This window comes from Agelaius phoeniceus, chromosome 4 (assembly GCF_051311805.1).
Source record: "Agelaius phoeniceus isolate bAgePho1 chromosome 4, bAgePho1.hap1, whole genome shotgun sequence".
In the NCBI taxonomy this organism is placed as follows: Eukaryota; Metazoa; Chordata; class Aves; order Passeriformes; family Icteridae; genus Agelaius; species Agelaius phoeniceus.
Window position 1 is genome coordinate 4,653,882 of NC_135268.1, and position 22,220 is coordinate 4,676,101.

Consider the following 22,220-nt stretch of genomic DNA (forward strand, 5'->3'; position numbering starts at 1 on the left):
TTTTTATGTTCTCAGATTTAGTTCTGTTTTCTCCCAGCTTATTTAGGCTGCTAGATGGGGGTTGATATTCTCTTTTCTAATACCTGATGTAGTACAGAAGTTCCCTGGGTTTTTTCCTTGTTAGATAATCCTTGCAAAAGTACAGATCTGTCCAACTATCAGTCAACTCCCTTGGTTTTTGAAGTTCAAGTTCTGCTAAATTAGCTTCGGGATCAACTGCTGCTTTGTACCTAACTATGAGATAAACTCAAATTTGACACACTCAGAAATTTTGAAAATCTTGAGTTTCCTGCATGTCTCATTCAGTCACTCACTGAACTGATTGAGAGTACGGATTGCTTCTAACTGTTTAATATCTTTTATTAGCCACTTATTTCAGCTTTTGTCTCAAAATAATCTAGGTTCATCAGTTTTTTTAAGACTTAGCATGACAGCCTGTGGTGAAAAATTGAGTAAGAAGAAAACAAAGCACAGTCAACATACCCAGCCAGGACAAATATTTGTGGTACAATCATGTAGAAAGGACTACTTTTTCTCATTTCACAGATGCGGTTTCTTCTGTGTTCTTGCAAAATTAGTTAAATTCATCCATGTTCCAAATCAAGCCTCGTGTGCACTAGCAATGCAAAGTGTAATGCAGGCTAGTTGCATTTTCACTTAATGTAGCTCTGTGTTTATTTTAAAACTCACCAGCTGAGTGAGGCTCAGCACACTCCGTCTGCATTTAAATGCATTTAGAAAGATTGGCCACTTTATTGTGAGAAAGGCCTTGTTTACTTGAGTGAAAAAGTTAATTCTCTGTGATAACACATACAACTCCTAGTCCTGGGACTCATTCACTGAGTGTTTGACTGGAGAAGTGAAATCCGCTTTGTTGCAAAGCAACACGTTTCACTGAGGCAAAAATTCCATTTCTGTGAAATCGCTTTCCAATTTTCAGGATAATGATGTGTTTAATTTACCACAAAACATGGTAAACTGCTTGCAGGATGAGTCTTGATTAGTCATTTAGATTCATTGTATTTAATTTTAATACTTTTTTTTTTTTCATTTTAGTGAAAAGTATCTGTGGGGTTTTTGCTTAAGTTTATTGTTAGTTTTCTAGCACATGATTTTGATGTTTTAATGCTGGCAAAAACTTCTGAGGTCCTGGTTTCTGAAAGGAATGATGGTTTTACTATCTGCTGTGCTAAGCATGGTGCAGACAGGACCTAGAAACCATTAAGGCTTCAAACAATATGTGGATGGTGTGCTGGACACATTCTCCTATTTCTAATTTTTGCTGTGAGCCAAACAGCACCATGCAGCCGAGATAATTTCCAATAGCATCATCTTTTCCTGAGCTTTCTTGAAGAACCTAAATGGCTTTGCAAGTTTCCTTTCATGGCTTTTTCTTGCTGCTCCAGTGCACTAAGTGCTCTGATCGTTCCCCAGTCACCCAGATGTGGTGTGGAGAGCTGAACATGTACCAGAGCAGACACTGTCACATATTTTGGGGGATTCCAGGGAGCCCAAAGAGCTCACCTTCCCCATTCCCCAGAACAAGAGACAAGCTCATGGGGGCATGGGTGCTCTCTTCTTCCAAGGCTGCACGGACAGACCAAGGCAGAAGTGAAAACAGTCCTTAGGTGCCTCCCTTGTGGGTGACCTTCTGTCCTTGAAGCATCAGCACAAATGAGGGCAATGAGTGGCTTGTGATGAGTTCATCCAGAAAGGTGTATTGACCTCTTTGTGCTGGTTATCCAGCATTTGAAAAGCAGAGGTTGTCAGGTTAAATGGTATTTCTCTCCACCATCACCTTCCTGTATTCTGTTTCCTTTCTTTTGTTTGAATTACTGCACAGAGCCAATATTTTTCATCCCATCTCTCCTAAACAGGGAGAGGAAAAAATTGAGAGTGCTTCTTACAACTTTTAAAGTAAAAAATTACAGTTATCATATTTTTTGTGGTGATCAGCCTCAAGCAAGCATGGGAGAATGGAGCAGAAAACCTGCTCGTAGCTCTTTGCCAGTCCCAGTTCCATCTTGCTGGGACAAGAGGCATCCTGTCCCGTGCTGCTGCCTGCCTGACCCACATTCCCCAGGGCTGTTTTTTATGTCACTTCCCCAGTGTCCCATGCAGAGAGGGGAGCCACAGCCCAGTGCTGGCCCTGCCCAAGGTGGCCTCTCATAACCTCTCTCTGTAACTCATCCTCCACCACAGGCTCCCAAGCTCTGCTCCTTCTCTTCATCCCCAGACACATGTTTACTTGCAGATGTAAGCAAAAAAGCTGAAATTTTTGGAAGAGCATCCGTGGGAAGCAATTTTCCCCCTGAACTCAGCGTTGCTGTTTTGACACTATCCCAGGTTAATCTCTATTTCAACAATGACGTGTGTGGACGTTTGTGGGACGGTCTGCTTAGTGTATATGTACAGCTGCCACCTAGGAAGTAAACTGTGCAGTTCACAGAAACAGACCTCAGCCCACAGAGATGGGAAATTCACAATTATAATGACAATAATATATGAATGGCACCATCGTATAAATTTTAAAGATGTGATGCTCACTGAATGGGAACAGACAATTCAATCTCTCCCATTTAGTTCACATAGTCAATTTTATGTTCTTTCGTTATTCATCATTTGGTTCCTTCACTCCTTCATCCTTCTAGAAAACTCTTTTTCCAACTTGGATATTCTAAGACTGTGAGATGTAGTATTTTGGGATTTGGGAAAAAAAAAAACCACTAGAGAAATGCTGTAAATGAGGACTGTCTGACAAAGAAATACTTGCTGCTTCTGCTGAAAAATAGTTCAGGCTATCATGAAAAATCATAGAAATTTTTAATGCAAGTTCACTAAGGGAAAAGTGTATGTTTCTTTGTGGCTTTAGCCCTCAGGGCTGTTTTTAAAAGTACTCAGAGGCTTGTGTGGCTGTGTACAGCAATTTTAGATAGGCTGTAACATGGCTGGTTTATTAAGAATGGTTTGGGGTCATCTTGTGTGTTTGGCTAATATTGCAGAACTTACACTAAATTTACTGCAGTTATTTATGCAAAATATTAAAATAGGGGTGATGCTCTACCATAATAAGAATTAAGTGACTTGGGGAAGATTTGCTATTGAAGCAAAACTAAGAAATCTGGGAACTCAGCCTGACTGTGGAAACTACTTCTCTCACCACAAATATGATATGTACATTTTATGAAACCTGCTTATTACCAAGGGCCAAATTCTGTGGTCCTTATGCAAGCACAGCTTTCACTGGAAGTTCACTGAGGACGGTAGAATTTGGCCCCAAGCTATTTCTTTTCCATATGAAATTACTTCATTTGTAATTTCCTCTTCTTATATTTCTCAGTAACTGCAGAAATGTGAGCTAGTCATTTAATTTTGAATGAGTAAAAGCTTTGAGGACTCGCTGTGAAATTGCAACTTTGTCTTTCAGTGTAATAGAATAAAGGATTAAATTTGTGGACGTGATATTTTACTTAGAGGGGGAAAAAAACCCCATATCTGGATAACTACACAGACAGGAAACCAATGTAAATACGTGAGTTTTTCCATCCAAGTAAGATGAGAAAGGTTTGGGGTTTACAGCCGAGGAGCAATAACTTGGGATGTTACAAACAGCTGAATTAAAATGGGACTTCTGGGATGTCTCTGTGAGCACTCTGCAGCCACAAGCCAACGTTGATGAGGTCTGGGTTCCTTATGTTACCCCAGCTAATTGTGTTGGTGTGGTGCTCAGCCTTGGCTGGTGAAGTCCCTTCCCTGAGGCTGACACAAATGAGCCCGCACTGCGCTGCATGGTGCCTTGCAGACACTTCCAGGGAGGAAGGGGAACTGGAGAATGAGGGATTGGGGCATGAGGCAAAGGTTGGGATCTAAAGGCACTGCCACCTCTGTTCATTTTTGTGACTAAACCCACAGTGTGCATTTTCTGGCCTTGGCTTTGTCGTAGCAAATACATTTGAAACAGCGAGTTTCAGGTTTTAGCTGTGAGTTAGCTTTCTTTTCCAGGCTGAATTGCATTACTGATGCTCTTTGAACGTGACTTACCCAAGATTAATTTCTGAATTATATATAAATTGTTTAATCAGCTGCGAAACTTTACAACTTTCAACCTTTCATTTCATTAGCTGTGAGATGAATGTCAATAAAATGCGTTTGGAAGGCCAGAGCTTGATGACACACGCAGCAAACGCCGCTAAGGACTCTCCTTCCTTTAATGCAGCAATAATAAACACTTCACAGGCAATATTTCAGCAATCAAGAACACTTTTGCAGGCTTTTCTATCTATATGTGTTTGGCTAAATGACAAAATCGTGAGTTAAAAAAAAAAAGGCTAAAAAATGAGTCAGACTTATTGCCTTAATGTAACCTTCCTGGCTGAAAGCGTATTAATTGGCAGAGTGAATTACCTCAGAGCAGAGCAGAGAAAGGCCTCTATTGTGTGATGTGAAATCTATACTCCTTGGCTTGCCACGTTCTTTCCTCGGCGTTGTGATCCTTCCCCTCTGATCAGCAGCCTCCAAGCCCAGCCTTGTGAGATTTATAACACCTTTCAATTGGAAGCTCTGTCATTCAGCCCATTTGGGCATTAACCACGTTACTGCAAAGCATTTTGTGGTGAAAAATCCTCCTGCCCATGCTGAGGCTGCTCCTGGCTTCTTCCCGCCTTGCTTCTTCAGCCTTCAAGGGTTAACACGTGGGAAAATGGGTTGCTATATCTCCTTTTATGTAAGAACTTTGTGTTTGGAGCCCTTGCCAGGAGCAGATGAGCCCCAAGAGCAGAGCCTGCCTCCTTCCCAGCCCCGAGGTTGAGCTGCAGCAATAACCTTGGATAGCAGTGCCCCAATCCTCGGCCGGGCTGGAAGGACTGGGGCGGTCACGCGGGGCGGCCTGCGTTCCATCAAGTGACAGCTCCATGTAATATGCCTGCCTTGCAGCAAGGACTCCACCAATCTCCAGCCCAAAGCATTTCATTATCCTTGCTTTATCCCAGTCCAGCAATTGCTGAATTGGAGAATCTGAGATGGAAGGGGAAAGCAATGCAATCTTGGGTAAAACAGGCATGGTTGTCATCTGTCTTTTGAGTAAAAGCTGCCCTAACTTAAGTGTTTCATGCTCTGCTATCGCTTTTTCCTTCTCCTTCCTATGTACTCAAAGAAAGAAATGATCCCTTTCCTCCAGGGGAAGAATTTAGTTAGCAGGAGATGTCTTGCTGATTCTTGGCTGAAAAGAAGTGTAATGAATGGACTGACAAAACTAACATGAACTTGTAAAAGTCTTCATTGTCTTTTTTTGGATTTGACAAAGGAAAAGCCAAAGAGGACAAACACTGAGAGATTGGACATGAATAAACATGCTATTTCATGCTCCTTGCTGCTCATCAGAGTTAAGTTTAGAATAACAAGGAGGATGGAATCCCTGGGTTAAATCAGTTCAGTCTGATTTCCCGTAAGCCAGTATCCCAATTGGAGCGAGCATTATTTGCTGCTGTAGATGGTTGCTTCTATGGAGAGAGTGAGTCTCAGTAGGGCTGGAGACTCACTGCAACCGTCTCACCCACTCCCAGAAGGTCTCCCCAGGTCAGGGTGCGACCGGCAGTGGAAAAGCCACGCGGAAAGCTGGGTTTTGCCACTGTTCCCACTCTATTTGTTCTGCGGGTGAATAAATTGAGGGCTGGAATCTTCACGTCTGTCAGCATGCCACCTTTGAAGGTCTTCTTGCAGAGGAATAGGAAAGTCAACCACATCTTCAAATTGGTCCTAATTGTTACAGGAAGGCTTTCTGAGCAGTTCCAAGACCATCTTTTTCCACTGAGCTTGTATTACAAAATATTTCTGGAATTAGATGGAGCAAGAAAAATAATAATGTTTTTTTTTGTGTGTCTTTCACAACTTGTACTTTATGTCAAGATGACTTTGAAACAAACCTGACCCTGTCCTCTGTGTTGAGCTGTCTTCCTTGCTCTGTGAACTGTGACACGCTCAAGCGCTCGGCTCCAAATCGGGGCTGGCAGAGCTCCGATTAGCATGCTGGTGTTTGTAACCTCTAGCACTTTGTACCCCCCCCTTTTCCCACAGGATCTCCTGCCCTCACTGGCACTGGAACCATTGCTGTCACAGTGGATGATGTCAATGACAATGTCCCCACGTTTGCCTTTAACATGTACTTTGCCACTGTTCCGGAGGATGCTCCCACGGGGACGGATATTTTGCTCGTAAACTCCTCGGACGCTGATGCTTCTACAAATGCTGTTATTAGGTAGGTCGATTACTGTTGCTCCATGTAACACTGCCTCATATCCTGCCTGAAGATTTCTTTTTCCCTAGTGTCCATCACCAGCATGCCCTAAAGCTGTAAGACAAAAAATAGAATGGCATTGTGTGTGCAACTAAATTACTTGGGCAAATCTGTCTTTTTGTTGCTTTTAGAGTTATACTGAGGACAAATAGAGTTGTGGAATTATTTTTTTCCTGAGTGAAAAGGAAGCTAGTTTAATTTGCAGCTGCACCCACTACCTGCCTTGCTGCTGCATTCACACCTTTTCGTGTAGTGAGCAATTTTCACTGAAAGCAAATGTGCTCCTTGAGTAAAGCTTTGGTCAATGAATGTCTTCAGTTTAGCATGAAAATTACCCAAGGTAAATCATAAAGCTTATGCCATTCAGAAAACCAGTAAAAAGCTGGAATTTGGCAGTTCTGCGCAGGGCTCAGTTGATGAAACTTAACTGGGCACTGGGCTGCACACTGGCCGTTCCCAGTTTCACAGACAAGAGTAATGAAGATGCTGAGTGGCAGTGACAAGCTCAAGATTATCCACTGAGGACAGATACATTGCCAACTGAATGCAAAGCAAATTTATATTAGTTCTTGATCTTACCACGTTTTACTGTTGTGGCTGCAAACGTCACTCTTTCCAAATTCACAAAGCAGGATATAGAAGTAGCTTCCTTGTTTACCTTTGTTAGTTCACCTCAGTTCCTTCTTCAAAGAGCATAAGAATACCACTGTGTCACTTTTTTTAAAAGGAAGTAATATAAAGCAGAACTACGTTGTGGCAAAACACTGTCTACAAAATACTGAAATATTTTCTTTCCAACTAGCTACAAGCCAGAAATAGAAGCTTGACATCTAGACATCTTTAGATATTTGAAAGTCATCCAAAGTTACCATTTATTAAATTGTGGAACAATCAAGCTTTTAATTCTGTTCACTCATGGTCTAAGAAACTATTTCTGGCAAGTTCCTTTATAAAAAAAAAGAATTCCATGCAGAGCATGAATGACTGTAATGATTGTGTCCTGTAATCAGAAATTATCAGAGTGCTCTTTAGTGTGGTTAAATTGCTTTAATATCTTTGCCATTAGTCTTTGTCATTCACTCAGTACTGCATCATAGAATTAGTTGATAAAAATATTTTTCCCCTTCATAAGTAGCTATTAAAACATTGTTTTCAGGTTTTGTTTTACACTCTTCAGGCTCAGGAAGAGACTTTGTTTTTCTTGGAAAGAATTTGTCCAGATTCAGCATTTAAAGTAGATCCCAAAGTATGGCTGGTATTACAAAACTGGTGAAAGCCAGAAAGAGCAGAACATGCATGGTCGTCTTGTCAGAGGTCCTGAGGACTCAGAACTCCTTTTCTGTCTTGTTAGAATCGGTTCAAAATTAAACCTTTGGTTTCCAATAGGGATATTTAAGATCCTTGGCTAACATTTTTATGCAAAGTCGAAAAATGTACTGTGTTTTGAAAGAAGTGTTTAAGTTTCTGCAAAGCCATCACCTGCCCATACGTGGGAACTCTTGTTCTCCTGTTTCTGGTGATAACCTGTGAAGTCATTAAAGGAGGGTGATGGGTTGTAAATGGCAATGCACACTTGAGCAGTCCTGTTGTTAAAGACAGTAGACATAGGAGTCAAAAGGTCACATAATAAGTGTTTGGATCAAATTCCTTTTATGCCACTTGCCACCATTAGAGTTTCAAGGGGTTTTTGGTTTTGCTCAGTTTTATTGGGGTTGAGTTTGGATTTTTTTGCAGTTATGTTGAGACACATGTACACTGTCCAGTTGGTTTGCATGCAGGTACAATTCAGAATATCTTATGACAAATGTAATATGTCTTTATTATTTCCTTTTAAAAAGAAGAAAAAAAAAATCATAGTATCTTTTCAGTGCTAACAAGTGGAAACATAGAAAAGAAAGTTTCTGTCTCTGCAATACCCCACTCAGGGTTAAATCACTGCAAATCACAGATGAAATGTGCCTGGTGCTGCTGTTTAGGGAGATCTAAGTGGTGCTTTAGGCTTTGTGCACATTCTTTCTATTCTAGGTGCACATTGCTATGGCTGGAGAATAATTGCATATGGCCATCACATTATATCATAATTAAGCAATTAAAGCATGCTCGTGGCGTTGTGCAGAGATTAATGACTGAGCAGGAGAAGTTGCCACAGCTTATTACACAGGCTGGCTCTCAACCCTCTCAGTGCAGCTTCTGGGCTGTGTTATTACTGCTGTCATAACCTGTTCTGGTCTTAAAGAGGTGAAGATAGGAATATTAATCTCTTTCTTTTAAACCACTTTATTCTGAGTGTTTCATAGAATCATACCTCAGAAAAGTGCTGCTGTGCTGTAGCAGAGGAGCAGTGCTAACCACAGCTGTGTTGGGTCATGATATTGAATATGAGAATTGTTCATTTGAGCCATTTTTTGTTTCCATTGTTTTCTCAAAAACCTATTATCTGAATTCTGAAAAAATCTAATACTAACCAAGTACATTTAAAAATACATCTTTGAGATTCCTGCTGTATGAATACAAGCTGGATAAGCATTCCAAGAGAGGGGAAAAACTGTGGTAGGAAGTCAGAGGTAGCCCCTAACACACACCTGTAGTGAGCACACAGTCAGTTCTTATCAGATCATGTGGGGATGTGTGCACACACAAACACACCCACCAGTTTGAGGGTTAAACTCTGGTCACAATTAGTCTCTGTTAACAGAGCTCTGTGGTTACTAATTTGCTATGAATTGCTATAAATTCCCATTGAAATCTTGAACAGCAAAACTAAGTATCAGGAAACAATATGGATGTTAAATGTTCTTTTTATTTTGTAAAGCTGTGATCATTTTATTTCAAAAAGTACTTTTGTATTTTCTAACTATATTCTGCAGGTTCAGTTAAGAGGTACATCAGCCTTTTGGAGTAAGAGTTAATGCATTAGCCCAGGGAAATCAGCACTAGAGGATGCCTCCAGTAGCAGTTTTGAGAGTATGTCCAGTGGTATCTTTTAAATAGTCAAAGGCTCAGTCAGCTTATGTATTGGAAATCTGTGTTAAACAGCTATGCTTGGAAATCCCCAGAAATGTGATTATGACAGGCCTTGAAATTTGAAAAAGTCAAACAGTGAAGACAGATGGAGAGTCAGATGAAAATGTGACAGTCTGTGTTGATACCCATCAGCATGGTGGTCTGAAGAGTGTATAAAATGGTTATTATCTAAATGCAGCAGGCTGCCTTTTGAAATACTAATCCAATTTTTCTCCCTTGCTTTTCCTCTCCCGCAGCTACAGGCTTAGGGGCGGCAATTCCCAATTCACCATCAACCCTTCTACGGGCCAGATCATCACCAGCGCCCTCCTGGACCGGGAGGCAAGGGAGAACTACACCCTGGTGGTGGTGGCCAGCGATGGGGGCTTCCCCAGGGCCCTGTCCAGCTCCACCAGCGTGCTGGTGGCCGTGGCTGATGTGAACGACAACCCACCCAAGTTCCAGCACCACCCCTACGTCACCCACGTGCCATCGCCCACCTCTGCAGGTAACCCTGGCACTGCCGCAGACAGGGAATCATGGGATGGTTTGGGTTGTTGGAAGGGACATTAAGGATCATGTAGTAGCAACCCACCTGCCATGGGCAGGGACATCTACCTCTAAATCAGGTTGCTCAAAGTCCCATCTCAGCCTGGCCTTGAATGCTTCTGGGGATTCTGAACACATTCACAGCTTCTCTGGGCAACATCTTAATGAAATGCTCAGCTGTGCCACAGAAATGTTTCTGAGATGTTTCTCTGCAGCTGTTTTCCTGGGATTATCTTTGTGCTGCATGGGAATGATGAATAACAAACCTCAAGTCACCATCCACAGTTTAGCAGGTTTTTTTCTATTGGGTTCCTCCCATCCAAATTCAGTTATGTTCGTGTAGTTACATAAAGTACATGTACTGTAAATGATCACCCACTCAAAAAAGTTATTTTGCTAGGGTTAGGAAGACAATGGCCTGTTTTTATTTCTGAAAGTCTCCTCTGAGCAATTCCTAAACAGGATTTTGACAGCCTCTTCCAAAAACGCTGTGTCTATGTCAGATGTTAATTATGTTGCCTTTCCTTGATCCAAGTGGTGAAGTAAAATAAAATAAAAGTAATCAAGCAGCAATCTTCCTTTGAGCCTACACCCAAATTAAAGTTACTTCACTCAACACAGGAGTTAATGTCTGGTTCAGCTCATGTTCCATGTTTTCACATACACACACATACATGGATATGTGATGCCTACAGAGAGGATTCCATGACAAATGGTTTGCAAAACAAATTTTCTTTTAACAGAAAAAAAAGATTATTTCCATGTCTTGGATTTTGTCTCTTAATTTTAAACAATTGCAAATACTTCTCCTTTTTATGGAAGAATGAATTTGTTTACAATTCTTCTCTGTTTCCAGAACAACATTATGAAATTGTTTTATTATTGCATTGGCGAAACACGTGTAATCAGACTAGTGCCTTTGCCTGGTTGTTTTTGGGATGTTTCTTCAAATTCTTTTCACAAGGGGTACACATAGGTTGACCTGATGTTTTCTGGTAACATCTTTTTTGGGTGCTTTTTGTATGAATCTCTTATAACTAGAAACCTAAGCTATGTTTATTCTGTTTTAAACTTAGCAAAAACCTAGGGATGTATCCACTTTTCTTATTTACAACTTCCTTTTCTTTTTGTTATTTTTTAATCGAGTTTAAAAAAAAGGAACTAGTAATAGTATTAATATTTTTTGAATAACTGAAGCACAAAAAAATCTTCATTTCTTCCTGTCCCATTTCTCACAAGGGTTTGAATACTGTTCTTGTCTAAATATTCCTGCCTCTGGAGTACAAATCACTGCACATGACAAATAGTGACATGAAGTATAGTTTTAAGGGATGCTGTCAAAGTCATTCCTGCCTCTAAATGATTTTCCCTTTAGAGGTTGAAAACAGCATGACTTTTATATAAAACTGGGTGTTTTCTAAATTTTAGTAACAGTAAAACATCAACAGTGTTCTGCAAATTCGTTGGACAGTGTCAAATTTGAAAGACATATCATGCTTTAGATCTGTAATATCTGGTGAGGAAGAACACCCTGGGTTCTTCTTGCAAGTGTGCAAATGTAGAGGATAATGCAAATGGTGCACATACAGTTAAGCTTATTGGGAACCATAAATTCAAAAGACCTGAAAAGTCTGAGTGTAATCATGTTATTGTACTAGTGTGCAATCATTTTGTATTCCTGTTTTACCAATGTGCTTTTAAAAATGCAGTCCTCTTAGTTCCTGTCCTTGAAATACTCTTAGAAAGTTAGAAGTAAGGGACTAGTGGGGAGAAAGAAGGAGCACCTGGGGAGCAGGAAGAGAAGGGATTGCAAGGGACAATGTGTAGGTGTAGGGTAAATATCCGTGGATGTTGCCTGTTCACTAATGTAACCTTAATAGTCCTTGAATTCCAGGGTGAAGTTTTTTTCGTGGATAAGCAGGCTAAGAGTAATTTTAAAAATCAAAATAGCGTCCAGTCTTAGTGGGTTTATGGTTTTTGTTGTGTGAATGTTCTAGAGGCAGGATGCTAGGCCTCTGAAAGGCTGCCGGTCTGTTTCCCAGTTCTGTATGTCCATCTCTCTAAATTCAGTGTCCTATTTTTCAACTCAACATTTTTTGGCTCCATGCATGTCTTGTGGACTCACAGACTCACCAACCCCTTGTTGAACTCACTTTTTTTGTGACAAAAGCAGTTCATTTTTAGGGCAGTGTGAGGAAGAGCATGCTGCTCCAGGATGTGCTTCAGACTGAAAGGCTGGCATGATGTTTCTCACAGTCAGTGCATTCATTAAAGGACTGACCTAGCTTTGTTCTGCATTTCAGGCTCATTTGTGTTTGCGGTGACTGTCACCGACGCAGATGCCGGCTCCAACGCCGAGCTCCATTATTCCCTCGTGGGGAAGAACTCTGAGAAGTTCCACATTGATCCAGCAAGGGGGGCAATCCTGGCTGCAAAACCACTGGCAGGAGAGTCCGAAGTCACCATTTCTGTTCACGTGAGGGATGGTGGCCGGTACCCCAAGACAGACTCCACCACTGTCACCGTGAGGTTTGTGGACAAAGCCCAATTTCCTCGCGTTCAGGCAGAGCAGGAGACCTTCACTTTCCCTGAAAACCAGGCAGTCGGGACACTTGTCACCACCATCTCTGGGTCTTCAGCCAGAGGAGGCTCCTTGTCCTACTACATTGCCAGTGGTAATCTGGGCAGCACCTTCCTGGTGGACCAGGTGACAGGACAGCTTTCTGTCGGGCGGGCTTTAGATTTCGAGGCCGTGCAGAAGTACGTGGTGTGGATTGAGGCCAGAGACACAGGCTTTCCCCCCTTTTCCTCCTACAAGAAATTGGAAGTATCGGTGATTGATGTCAACGATAACATGCCGGAGTTTGAGCAAGATCCCTTCATTGCAGAAATAGCAGAGAACCTGTCCCCACGGAAGATACTGACGGTGGCTGCTGTTGACAGGGACAGTGGTCTGAATGGACAGCTCAATTATGAAATAATTGAGGGCAATACCGAAAACAGTTTCAGTATCAATCGAGCCACTGGTGAGATCAGAAGCGTCCGGCCCTTGGACAGGGAAAAACTGTCTCAGTACACGCTAACCATAAAAGCTTCAGATAAAGGCACTCCGCTCCAGAGCACAACTGTCAAAGTCATCATTAATATTTTAGATGAAAATGACAATGCTCCGAGGTTTTCACAGATATTCAGTGCTTCTGTGCCTGAAAATGCTCCTCTGGGTTTTACAGTAACGCGAGTCACAACATCAGATGAGGACATTGGGGTGAATGCAGTCAGCAGGTACTCCATAAGGGATACGAGTCTCCCGTTTGCCATAAATCCCAGCACTGGGGACATCACCATCAGCAGACCCCTGAACAGGGAGGACACTGACCGCTACAGGATCAGGGTCTCTGCACATGACTCGGGGTGGACGGTGAGCACAGACGTCACCATATTTGTCACAGATGTCAATGACAATGCCCCACGATTTACAAAACCATCCTATTACCTGGAGTGTCCCGAGCTTCCTGGGATTGGGCTAAAGGTCACCCAGGTTTCAGCCACCGATCCAGATGAAGGGTCCAATGGTCAAGTCTTCTACTTCATAAAATCCCAGTCCGAGTTCTTCCGCATTAACGCAACCACGGGAGAGATTTTCAACAAGCAGTACTTAAGGTACCAAAACTCCAGTGGTTCCAGCAATGTCAACATCAACAGGCACAGCTTCATCGTGACATCATCAGACCGGGGCAGTCCCCCGTTGGTGAGTGAGACCACCGTCACCATAAACGTGGTAGACAGCAATGACAACGCACCGCTCTTCCTCACCCCTAAATATTTCACTCCTGTCACTAAGAATGTGAGGGTTGGCACAAATTTGATTAAAGTTACTGCGGTGGATGACAAGGACTTTGGCTTGAATTCTGAAGTGGAATACTTTGTCTCTGATGAGAGCAAAACTAATAAATTCAGACTGGACAGGAGTACAGGCTGGATTTCTGTGTCATCTTCACTAATGGCTGATTTGAACAAAAACTTCCTGTTTAAAGTGAAAGCCAAGGACAAGGGTAATCCCCCACTCTCATCCGAGGTAGCTGTTGAAATAGTAGTGACAGAAGAGAATTACCATACACCCGAGTTTTCCCAGAGCCGCATGAGTGTTACTATCCCAGAGAGCTACTCTGTTGGAGCGGTGGTCAGGACGGTTTCAGCACGAGACAGAGATGCTGCCATGAATGGATTAATCAGCTACAATATTTCCTCTGGAAATGAAGCTGGAGTCTTTGCTATTAATACCACCACTGGTACACTGACACTAGCCAAACCACTTGATTTTGAGTTACACCAAAAGCACGACCTGGTTGTTACTGCCACGGATGGAGGATGGGTGTCCCGAACAGGCTACTGCAGTGTCACTGTTAATGTCATTGATGTCAATGACAACTCCCCAGCATTCAGCCCTGAGGAGTACTTTCCCACTGTGCTAGAAAATGCCCCCAGTGGGACAACTGTTATTTGTTTAAACGCCACCGATGCTGACTCTGGATCTAACGCTGTGATTGCGTATGCCATCCAGTCCTCAGACAGCGACCTCTTTGTCATCGACCCCAACACGGGAACCATCACCACCCAGGGATTTTTAGACTATGAAACAAAGCAGAGTTACCATCTAACAGTAAAGGCTTTTAATGTTCCAGATGAAGAGAGGTGCAGCTTTGCTACTGTCAACATCCAGTTGGAAGGGACAAATGAATATGTGCCCCGTTTTGTCTCCAAGCTTTATTATTTTGAGGTTTCAGAGGCAGCTCCCAAAGGTACTGTTGTAGGTGAAGTTTTTGCAAGTGATCGTGATATGGGCATCGATGGAGAAGTCCACTACCTCATCTTTGGCAACAGCAGAAAGAAGGGCTTCCAGGTAGATGAGAAAAGCGGCCAGATCTATGTTTCAGGACCTCTTGACAGAGAAAAAGAAGAGCGAATCTCTTTGAAAGTCCTTGCAAAAAATTTGGGGAGCATTCGTGGCGCAGATATAGATGAAGTAACTGTTAATATCACAATCCTGGATGCCAACGATCCTCCCGTTTTTACCTTGGGAGCCTACAATATACGGATCAGCGAGGGTGTTCCTCCAGGCACCCACGTCACATTCGTCAGCGCCTTTGATTCAGATTCTGTCCCCAGCTGGAGCAGGTTCTCCTATTTCATCGGGTCTGGCAACGAGAACAGCGCCTTTTCCATCAACCCACAGACGGGACAGGTGACTGTCACTGCAGAGCTAGATCGAGAAACGCTGCCTGTCTACAACCTCTCTGTGCTGGCCATCGATTCGGGAACGCCCTCTGCCACAGGAAGCGCCTCTCTGGTGGTAACTTTGGAAGACATCAACGACAACGGCCCTACCTTGTCCACCAGCCAAGGAGAAGTCCTGGAGAACAACCGCGCAGGAACTCTGGTGATGACGCTGCAGTCGTCGGATCCCGATCTCCCTCCCAACCAAGGTCCTTTCACGTATTACTTGCTCAGCACTGGCCCTGCCACCAGCTACTTCAGCCTCAGCACCGCTGGAGTCCTGACAACGACGAGGGAGATTGACAGGGAGCAAATCAGCGATTTCTACCTCTCGGTGATTACCAGAGACTCTGGCATTCCTCAGATGTCTTCCACAGGAACTGTGCAGATCAAGGTAATAGACCAAAACGACAACCCGTCTCAGCCCAGAACGGTAGAAATCTTTGTTCATTATTATGGCAACCTCTTCCCAGGTGGAATTTTGGGCAACGTAAAGCCGCAGGATCCGGACGTGCTAGACAGCTTCCAGTGCTCCCTCATCTCAGGAGTCACCAGCCTTTTCAGCATTCCCGGGAGCACCTGTGAGCTGCACTCGCAGGCCAGGTCCACGGACGGCACGTTTGACCTGGGGGTCCTCAGCAACGATGGGCTGCACGGAGCCGTCACTAGCAGCGTCCGCGTCTTCTTTGCGGGCTTCAGCAACGCCACCATCGACAACAGCGTCCTCCTCCGCCTGAGCGCCCACAGCGTGCGCGACTTCCTCACCAACCACTACCTGCACTTCCTGCGCATCGCCAGCTCCCAGCTGACGGGGCTGGGCACGGCCATCCAGCTCTACGGCCTCTCTGAGGACAGCAACCACACCTTCCTGATGGCGGCCGTCAAGCGCGGCAACAACCAGTACGTGAACCCCAGCGGCGTGGCCACCTTCTTCGAGAGCATCAGGGACGTCCTCTTCCGCCAGAGCGGCGTGCGGGTCGAGGCCGTGGACCACGACTGGTGCCTGCAGAGCCCCTGCCAGAATGGGGGGAGCTGCTTGAGGAGGCTGGCGGTGAGTCCCACCCTGAGGACCCACGAGAGCGTCCCCGTCATCGTGGTGGCCAACGAGCCACTGCGGCCCTTCGTGTGCCGGTGCCTGCCGGGCTACGAGGGGAGCCTGTGCGAGACCGACATCGACGAGTGCCTCCCGTCGCCCTGCCACAACGACGGCACCTGCCACAACCTGGTGGGGGGCTTCTCCTGCAGCTGCCCTGAGGGCTTCACCGGCATGGCCTGCGAGAGGGACGTCAACGAGTGCCTTTCCAACCCCTGCAAAAACGGTGCTGCCTGCCAGAACTTCCCAGGAAGCTTCAACTGCGTTTGTAAAACCGGGTACACAGGTATGCATTGCTCCTCTATATACCTTACAGTCCAGAAATGATGGCAAGAGTGCCTTCTTAGCCCAAAACTGTCTGATTAGAAGCATCCCCATGGATGAAGAGGTCATGCAAACTAAGGTTTTAATAGTGTGAAAGCTCAGAATACCCAGGTGCCTGAAATATTATTTTATTTTAGCTCTCTCCCAAGGTAAATCTCACTTACCTGATTTGCATTAGAACAGAAAGATTTTTGCAAGGGCTATTCAGATCTTTTAAGCGTGTGAGAACCATTTCCAATGCTTCAGTATGATTTTTCCGTACATGTTATTGTTATGCATATTGTGGGAGCATTTCAAGTCTGCTAGAAGTGTGCCAAGCAAGAAAATCCGCCTCTGCCCCAAATTACTTGCAGGACAGAAAACAGATGAAGAATATGGGAAAAAAACCAGAATTCAGGCAAAATGGTCAACCCCTCTGTTCTGTATTTTGTTCCTTTGTAATTTATTTTTTTCATTAAGCGCAGAAATGTCTGCAGCATTCCTACCCCTTCTGAGTATTTTTTCTCTGATATTTATTACACATTCAAACACAGCAGCATTGTAACCCAGAAAAGCAAACTAATCTGTGCTTCTGCTGTGAGTAGGATATTTAAGGAAGGTCTGAGCAATTTTATCCAGTCCTTATAGCCACTTTTCTTAGAAATCAGAAAAAAAAGATCTAACCAGAAGAGATTAGTTAAGGCTTTCAGTGCCATTTCTAAGGAGTGTTTCTGCATTGAAGAAGCCCCAGGGCAGCCCTGCTCAGCACAGCAGTGTCCATTCTGCTGTGGGACTTGCCACCACCACAACTCACCTGTAACCCACAGGTTAAGGGATCCTCTGGGTTTTTTACTTGAAGTGGGTCTGTGCAGGAGAGAATGGAGGAGAAAGTTAATTTCAAAGTAAAGGTTTAATTAGTTAATTTAAATCACAGCTGCAGCAGTGGATACATATTCAGTGCAGTATCAAGGACACTGATGAGATCTTCTGCATGAACCTCACAAAAATGTGCTCCTGAGCCTCAGGTCAGGAGCAAGTGCTGTTAATTGACAAGCAGTTCTAATTAAGTTACTAATCCAGGTTTTTATTTCATGTTGTATTAGCATATCAAATTATTTTGCCAGGAGCATGGCAAAATAATTCTAGAGCACCTATGCCCTGTAACTCTTGAGGTCATTAGCACCAGAGAGTACGTGGGCATGTGTTTGCTGCTGCAGTGAAGCAAAACACTTGATTAACTCTAACAGCAAACTACAGTGTATGCCTCTAGACTGTAATTTGAAACATTTATGAAGCATCCAGCTGATTTCTTCTGGTATTAAATTCCTACATTAATGCTCAACCCTTATGTCAGCTAAAAATCAAGCACTGCATGTGACAAGTTAAAAAAAAAAAAATATGAGTATTTTTGCTAAGAGAATGTGACGAGAGACTCTTAGAGTTTGAAGTGTCCGATTTCTTTCATGCCATGAATTAAATGTGGCATCTGATAGGAGCTTTCTTAAACTCCTTGTCAACACAAATAACCTTAAAATAGACTGCCACTGAGGCAGACATTTCTATTTGGGAGTCAGATGTTGTTTAATCAGTTGGCCATTGCAGAATCAAGAGATATTAAAGTGTCCTGAGATTAATTGATCAAGACAGAAAACAAACGGCACCAGTGTAATTAAAAGACAAAATATCTTTGGAGTTTAATATCAACAGAGCTTATTAGATAAGATCACAGTTATCACACAGTATATTTAGACATTTTGTGTCTGCAAAAGCATATTTGAAATTCTTCAAATTAAATATTCAATAGGTTCTGCAAACAAATGTCAGTGTACTGATTGTTTGAGAATGCTTGACATAGAGGCTATTATGTCATTATTATACTGCCAACAGAAAGAGAGCACAGCTGCTTGGGCTCTTAATTTGCATTCATATGTGATTAAAGATAGCCACAGTAGATGTAAAAATAAAGCCTCAAACTGTTTCATGAATATAAACCTTGAGTGCCTCAACAGCAACAAAAAAGAGGCATCCAAAATAGTGGATTTCTAATTCAGTTCCCCATTTACATAGTTTTGCTTCTATATGCTGGAATGAAAATACAGTCTCATAATTGAATTTACATGTGTGGTAAAAAAATAACATTTACATGGTAGTGCATGCAAGTAGAAATTAGAATTTTCTGGGACAGACTCTCTGTTCACTGTAAATTAGAGTACATGAGCTGTGGACCTTTATAATGGTGTACCTGAAAACTGAGAGTCTTACTTTTCCTTGATTTATTGTGTTTTGTCAGCTGCATTTCACTTCATCATACTGCAAAAGGTAATGTCATTTTTTTCACTGGATAGGATTATAAAGACTGATTACCTCAGAGCAACATCATTAGGGTTTGAACAATCTGTTATAATTATATCTCTTAATGATGAACAGGTTTTGTTTTTAAAATAATCGCTTTCTGGAGGGAATATGCTTGGTGATTTACAGTAGTTGTCTGCCCTTCCTTTGAACCCTTCATTTCCTGTTTTCCAGGATTCATTAAGATGAAGGAATGTATGGTTGTGAAGTTGTTTCAAATGCAAGATTAGAATGCTTGAACAACCACTTTATAACATGGACGCAGAGAACCACAAAAACTAAAACTCCCAAATCAGCTGAAATCTTAACTGAAAAACATTCAGCTGGTATCTGTTTCTGTTACATTTTTCAATTAACAAAAAAAAAAAGTCTCAGGAACTTAGATTTTTGCATAAGCCCCTGCCTGTGATAGCATCAGCTGGAGGTGATGAATGATAAATGTTGAATGCTGTCTGTTACCAATTATCCAGCATTCTCCTCATTTTCACGGTCTTCAGAAAAAGATCTTTCTGATGAAGAAATGAATACCTTGCATCTTTCAGAATTTCAGCCTAGAATTGATCTATAAACTCAGCTAACTTCAGTTTTCATCTAGGCCTAATTTGGATGGGACTTTGAGCAACTTGGTCTCATGTCCCTTCCCATGGTAGGGGGTTGGAACAAGATGGTTTTTAAGTCCCTTTCCAACCCAAACTTTTCTGTGATTCCATAATTCTGTTATTCTAAACACACCTCTATTAGTTTCAAAAGCTCTTCAAACAACAGTTAAGCATAAAGAAGATGCTTTTATTCATTGGTTACAGTAAGTGCAGCTGAAATAAATATCCATATTCTCTTGCTGAGTCAGCAAACGTGCCAGCTTTAATGTTAGCTGGGAAAAAGAAGAGTATTTAGTTAGATTGAACTGCAAAAATCTGAGTAAGCCTTTTTAGCTGCACTTGATTTTTGTGAAAACTGAGCAGCATCACTGAGCTATTTTAAGCATATCTGTCTCACTCCTCCTATGTGCTCTCCTTCATGAGTCAAAGACCTCTACTACAGACCATAAATTGAAAACAAAGAAAACAGCAAAATCTCACATAAAAAGTTAGCTCATCCTGCAGTCATGCCCATTAGAGAATAAAACATAAATAAATACCCCCAAAGCATAATTAGATTCAGACACTGGAAAAGTTTCCTGGATTTATGGTGCATCTACAAGTGACGTATTAACCGCAGGAATCCTCCAGCGCTCCATTTCCACCCTACTTGCAGTCACACATGGAGAGCTGCTGCTCACATGCAAGAGCTGCTTACAAACTGTAGGTTAAACAAAAAAAAAAAGTAGAAGAGGAGTGAAAAACAAGAGGTTTTCTTGAGTCTTAGGCGACTCAAGTTGTTAAACTCCAAAGTTTGTAAAGCAAAGTCCTGGTTTGCTACAGTTTTTAGTTGCACCAGCAGCCTCTAAGGATTGGTGCATTCCTGTCCTGGGAGATGTAAAATTACAAGATATATGTGACATACAAGAATGGACACCCTCTGTGCAGGCTCATGTTGTACTTTTAACTTAAACGTACACATATGGTGTAAGAAGTAAAACAATTAATTATCGATGCAGAAAGAAGCATTAAGACAATCCCAGCCCTTGCTTTGTTCATACAGCCTGGCTGAGATGAAGTTTAGGAGAAGTCTGGAAGACTGTGGCTGCTTTTGTGAGTTTTTGCAGCGAAACAGGGAGGACAAGCATAACAACAACACTTTGAAGTTTTTGCTGAGCACAGTCAGTGAAGGCTGGCACTGCTGCCAACAGGAAGACAGGTTCCAAGAGTGGGATGTAGTGGAAGTGTTGCTAAACTCATCAAAGCCAAGCATTGAAAACATTAGAAATGAAGACCAATATTTTTGTAGTTAATGTTTCCATGCCAAGAAAATTTTAGTTTCGTACATAGAATACGCGTGTCTGTATTTGGTGTCTGTTAAAATCTTCACTTTTTCTCTTGGTTCCTTTCCTTGCTGAAATGAATTATGTGATTTCAGTTTGTTCTCTGGGGAATAATATTTACCACATGTGACAATGTCTGCTTAGAGAAGGACTGTATCCAGGGCAGCTTGTTTTAGCTCCAGAGGACTGTGGTCTCTCCAAGTCAGGAAGGAGGTTGTAATTGATGAGGAAAAATAAGAAAAATCATATAATGTACAATAGCAGCCTCTGTTCAGCATGACCTGCTTGTGCGGGGTCCAGCAAGGGCTGTCTGTATCTCCTTTGCACTCCTGAGTATATTGCACTCAACAGGGAGAAAAAAAGATACATTTTTACAGTTCTTTATTTCAGCATTGCCTTTAATTGCATGACCTCTCTTTTAAAGACACCAATTAATAAAAAATTTCAATTAAAACAACAGTCCACCAGCACCTCTAATCACAGTGAGAGACTTGAAAAGTAGAGTTGTTTTCTCTAGGCCACAGATTATGCCTATGGCAGGGCTTGGAGCAGCTCAGAATCCTGTCTGTGAGTCCTCTCTCCATCCCAGAGCTGGTCCCTGGCACCCTCTCTCCTGGCTATGTGTTTAGCATTGGTTCATGACCTCATTACCTACAACACCAGCCTGACTTTCCTATTTCCCTGACCTGGAAATTGCTTTTGTTCCCTCATCACAGGGAAAACGTGTGACTCCACTGTTAACTACTGTGAGTGCAACCCCTGTTTCAATGGTGGGTCCTGCCAAAGTGGGCTGGAGGGGTATTTCTGCCACTGTCCCTTTGGTGAGTACCCTTCTCTCCTCTTCATCTCCCCTTGCCCTACTTATATTTCTATTTATTTTTACCTGCATAAATAATTTCTGGCTTGAAAATGATTCCAGGTCTGGAAAAAATGCATGTATTTAGAGGCTCAAGGAACTCATTTTTCTTCAGAAGAAAATTAAAAAGTGATGTGGTCACTACAAGTACATATTTGTCATTCCTAGTAGCAGGTCCTTTATCTCTCATAGAAAAACATAAGACCCAGCCAAACAACTCAGTGCCTAAAAATTAGAAAGAATATTTCTGAACAGATAGATAGATAGATAGAGATAACTGTCCAAAAGTAAGAATGGATGCTTGAAATACTTAAATCAAGACTATTGGCTTCCTAAAGATGAAACTTAAACACAGCTGGATCAGGGCTGAAGTACCTTCACCACCCAGAATATCCAAAGTTCAGTCTGAAGGAGGAAGTGTGGTGATAACAAAGCTCTCCTGATGAATAACAGGCCCTTTTAGTGGAGCTGAAGAGTAAGACCACTGTAAATAACATCAGTATTTTACATCAGAGAAGCATATAGTAGTGCCAAAATAGTTTCATAATTTTTAGAATTTAATTATCCCAGATTTGGT

At 42.4% G+C, this 22,220-nt stretch overlaps 1 protein-coding gene across 1 annotated transcript in view; it reads left to right on the plus strand.

The window, feature by feature from the left end:
• The window catches only part of FAT4 (FAT atypical cadherin 4), a 132,356-nt gene that overhangs the window by 90,638 nt on the left and 19,498 nt on the right, over positions 1-22,220 (plus strand). The window contains exons 7-10 of the mRNA XM_054633494.2: positions 6,073-6,253; positions 9,553-9,803; positions 12,148-16,497; positions 21,504-21,608. Of these exons, the coding sequence (XP_054489469.2) occupies positions 6,073-6,253; positions 9,553-9,803; positions 12,148-16,497; positions 21,504-21,608 (4,887 nt within the window). The remainder of the gene's footprint in view (positions 1-6,072; positions 6,254-9,552; positions 9,804-12,147; positions 16,498-21,503; positions 21,609-22,220) is intronic.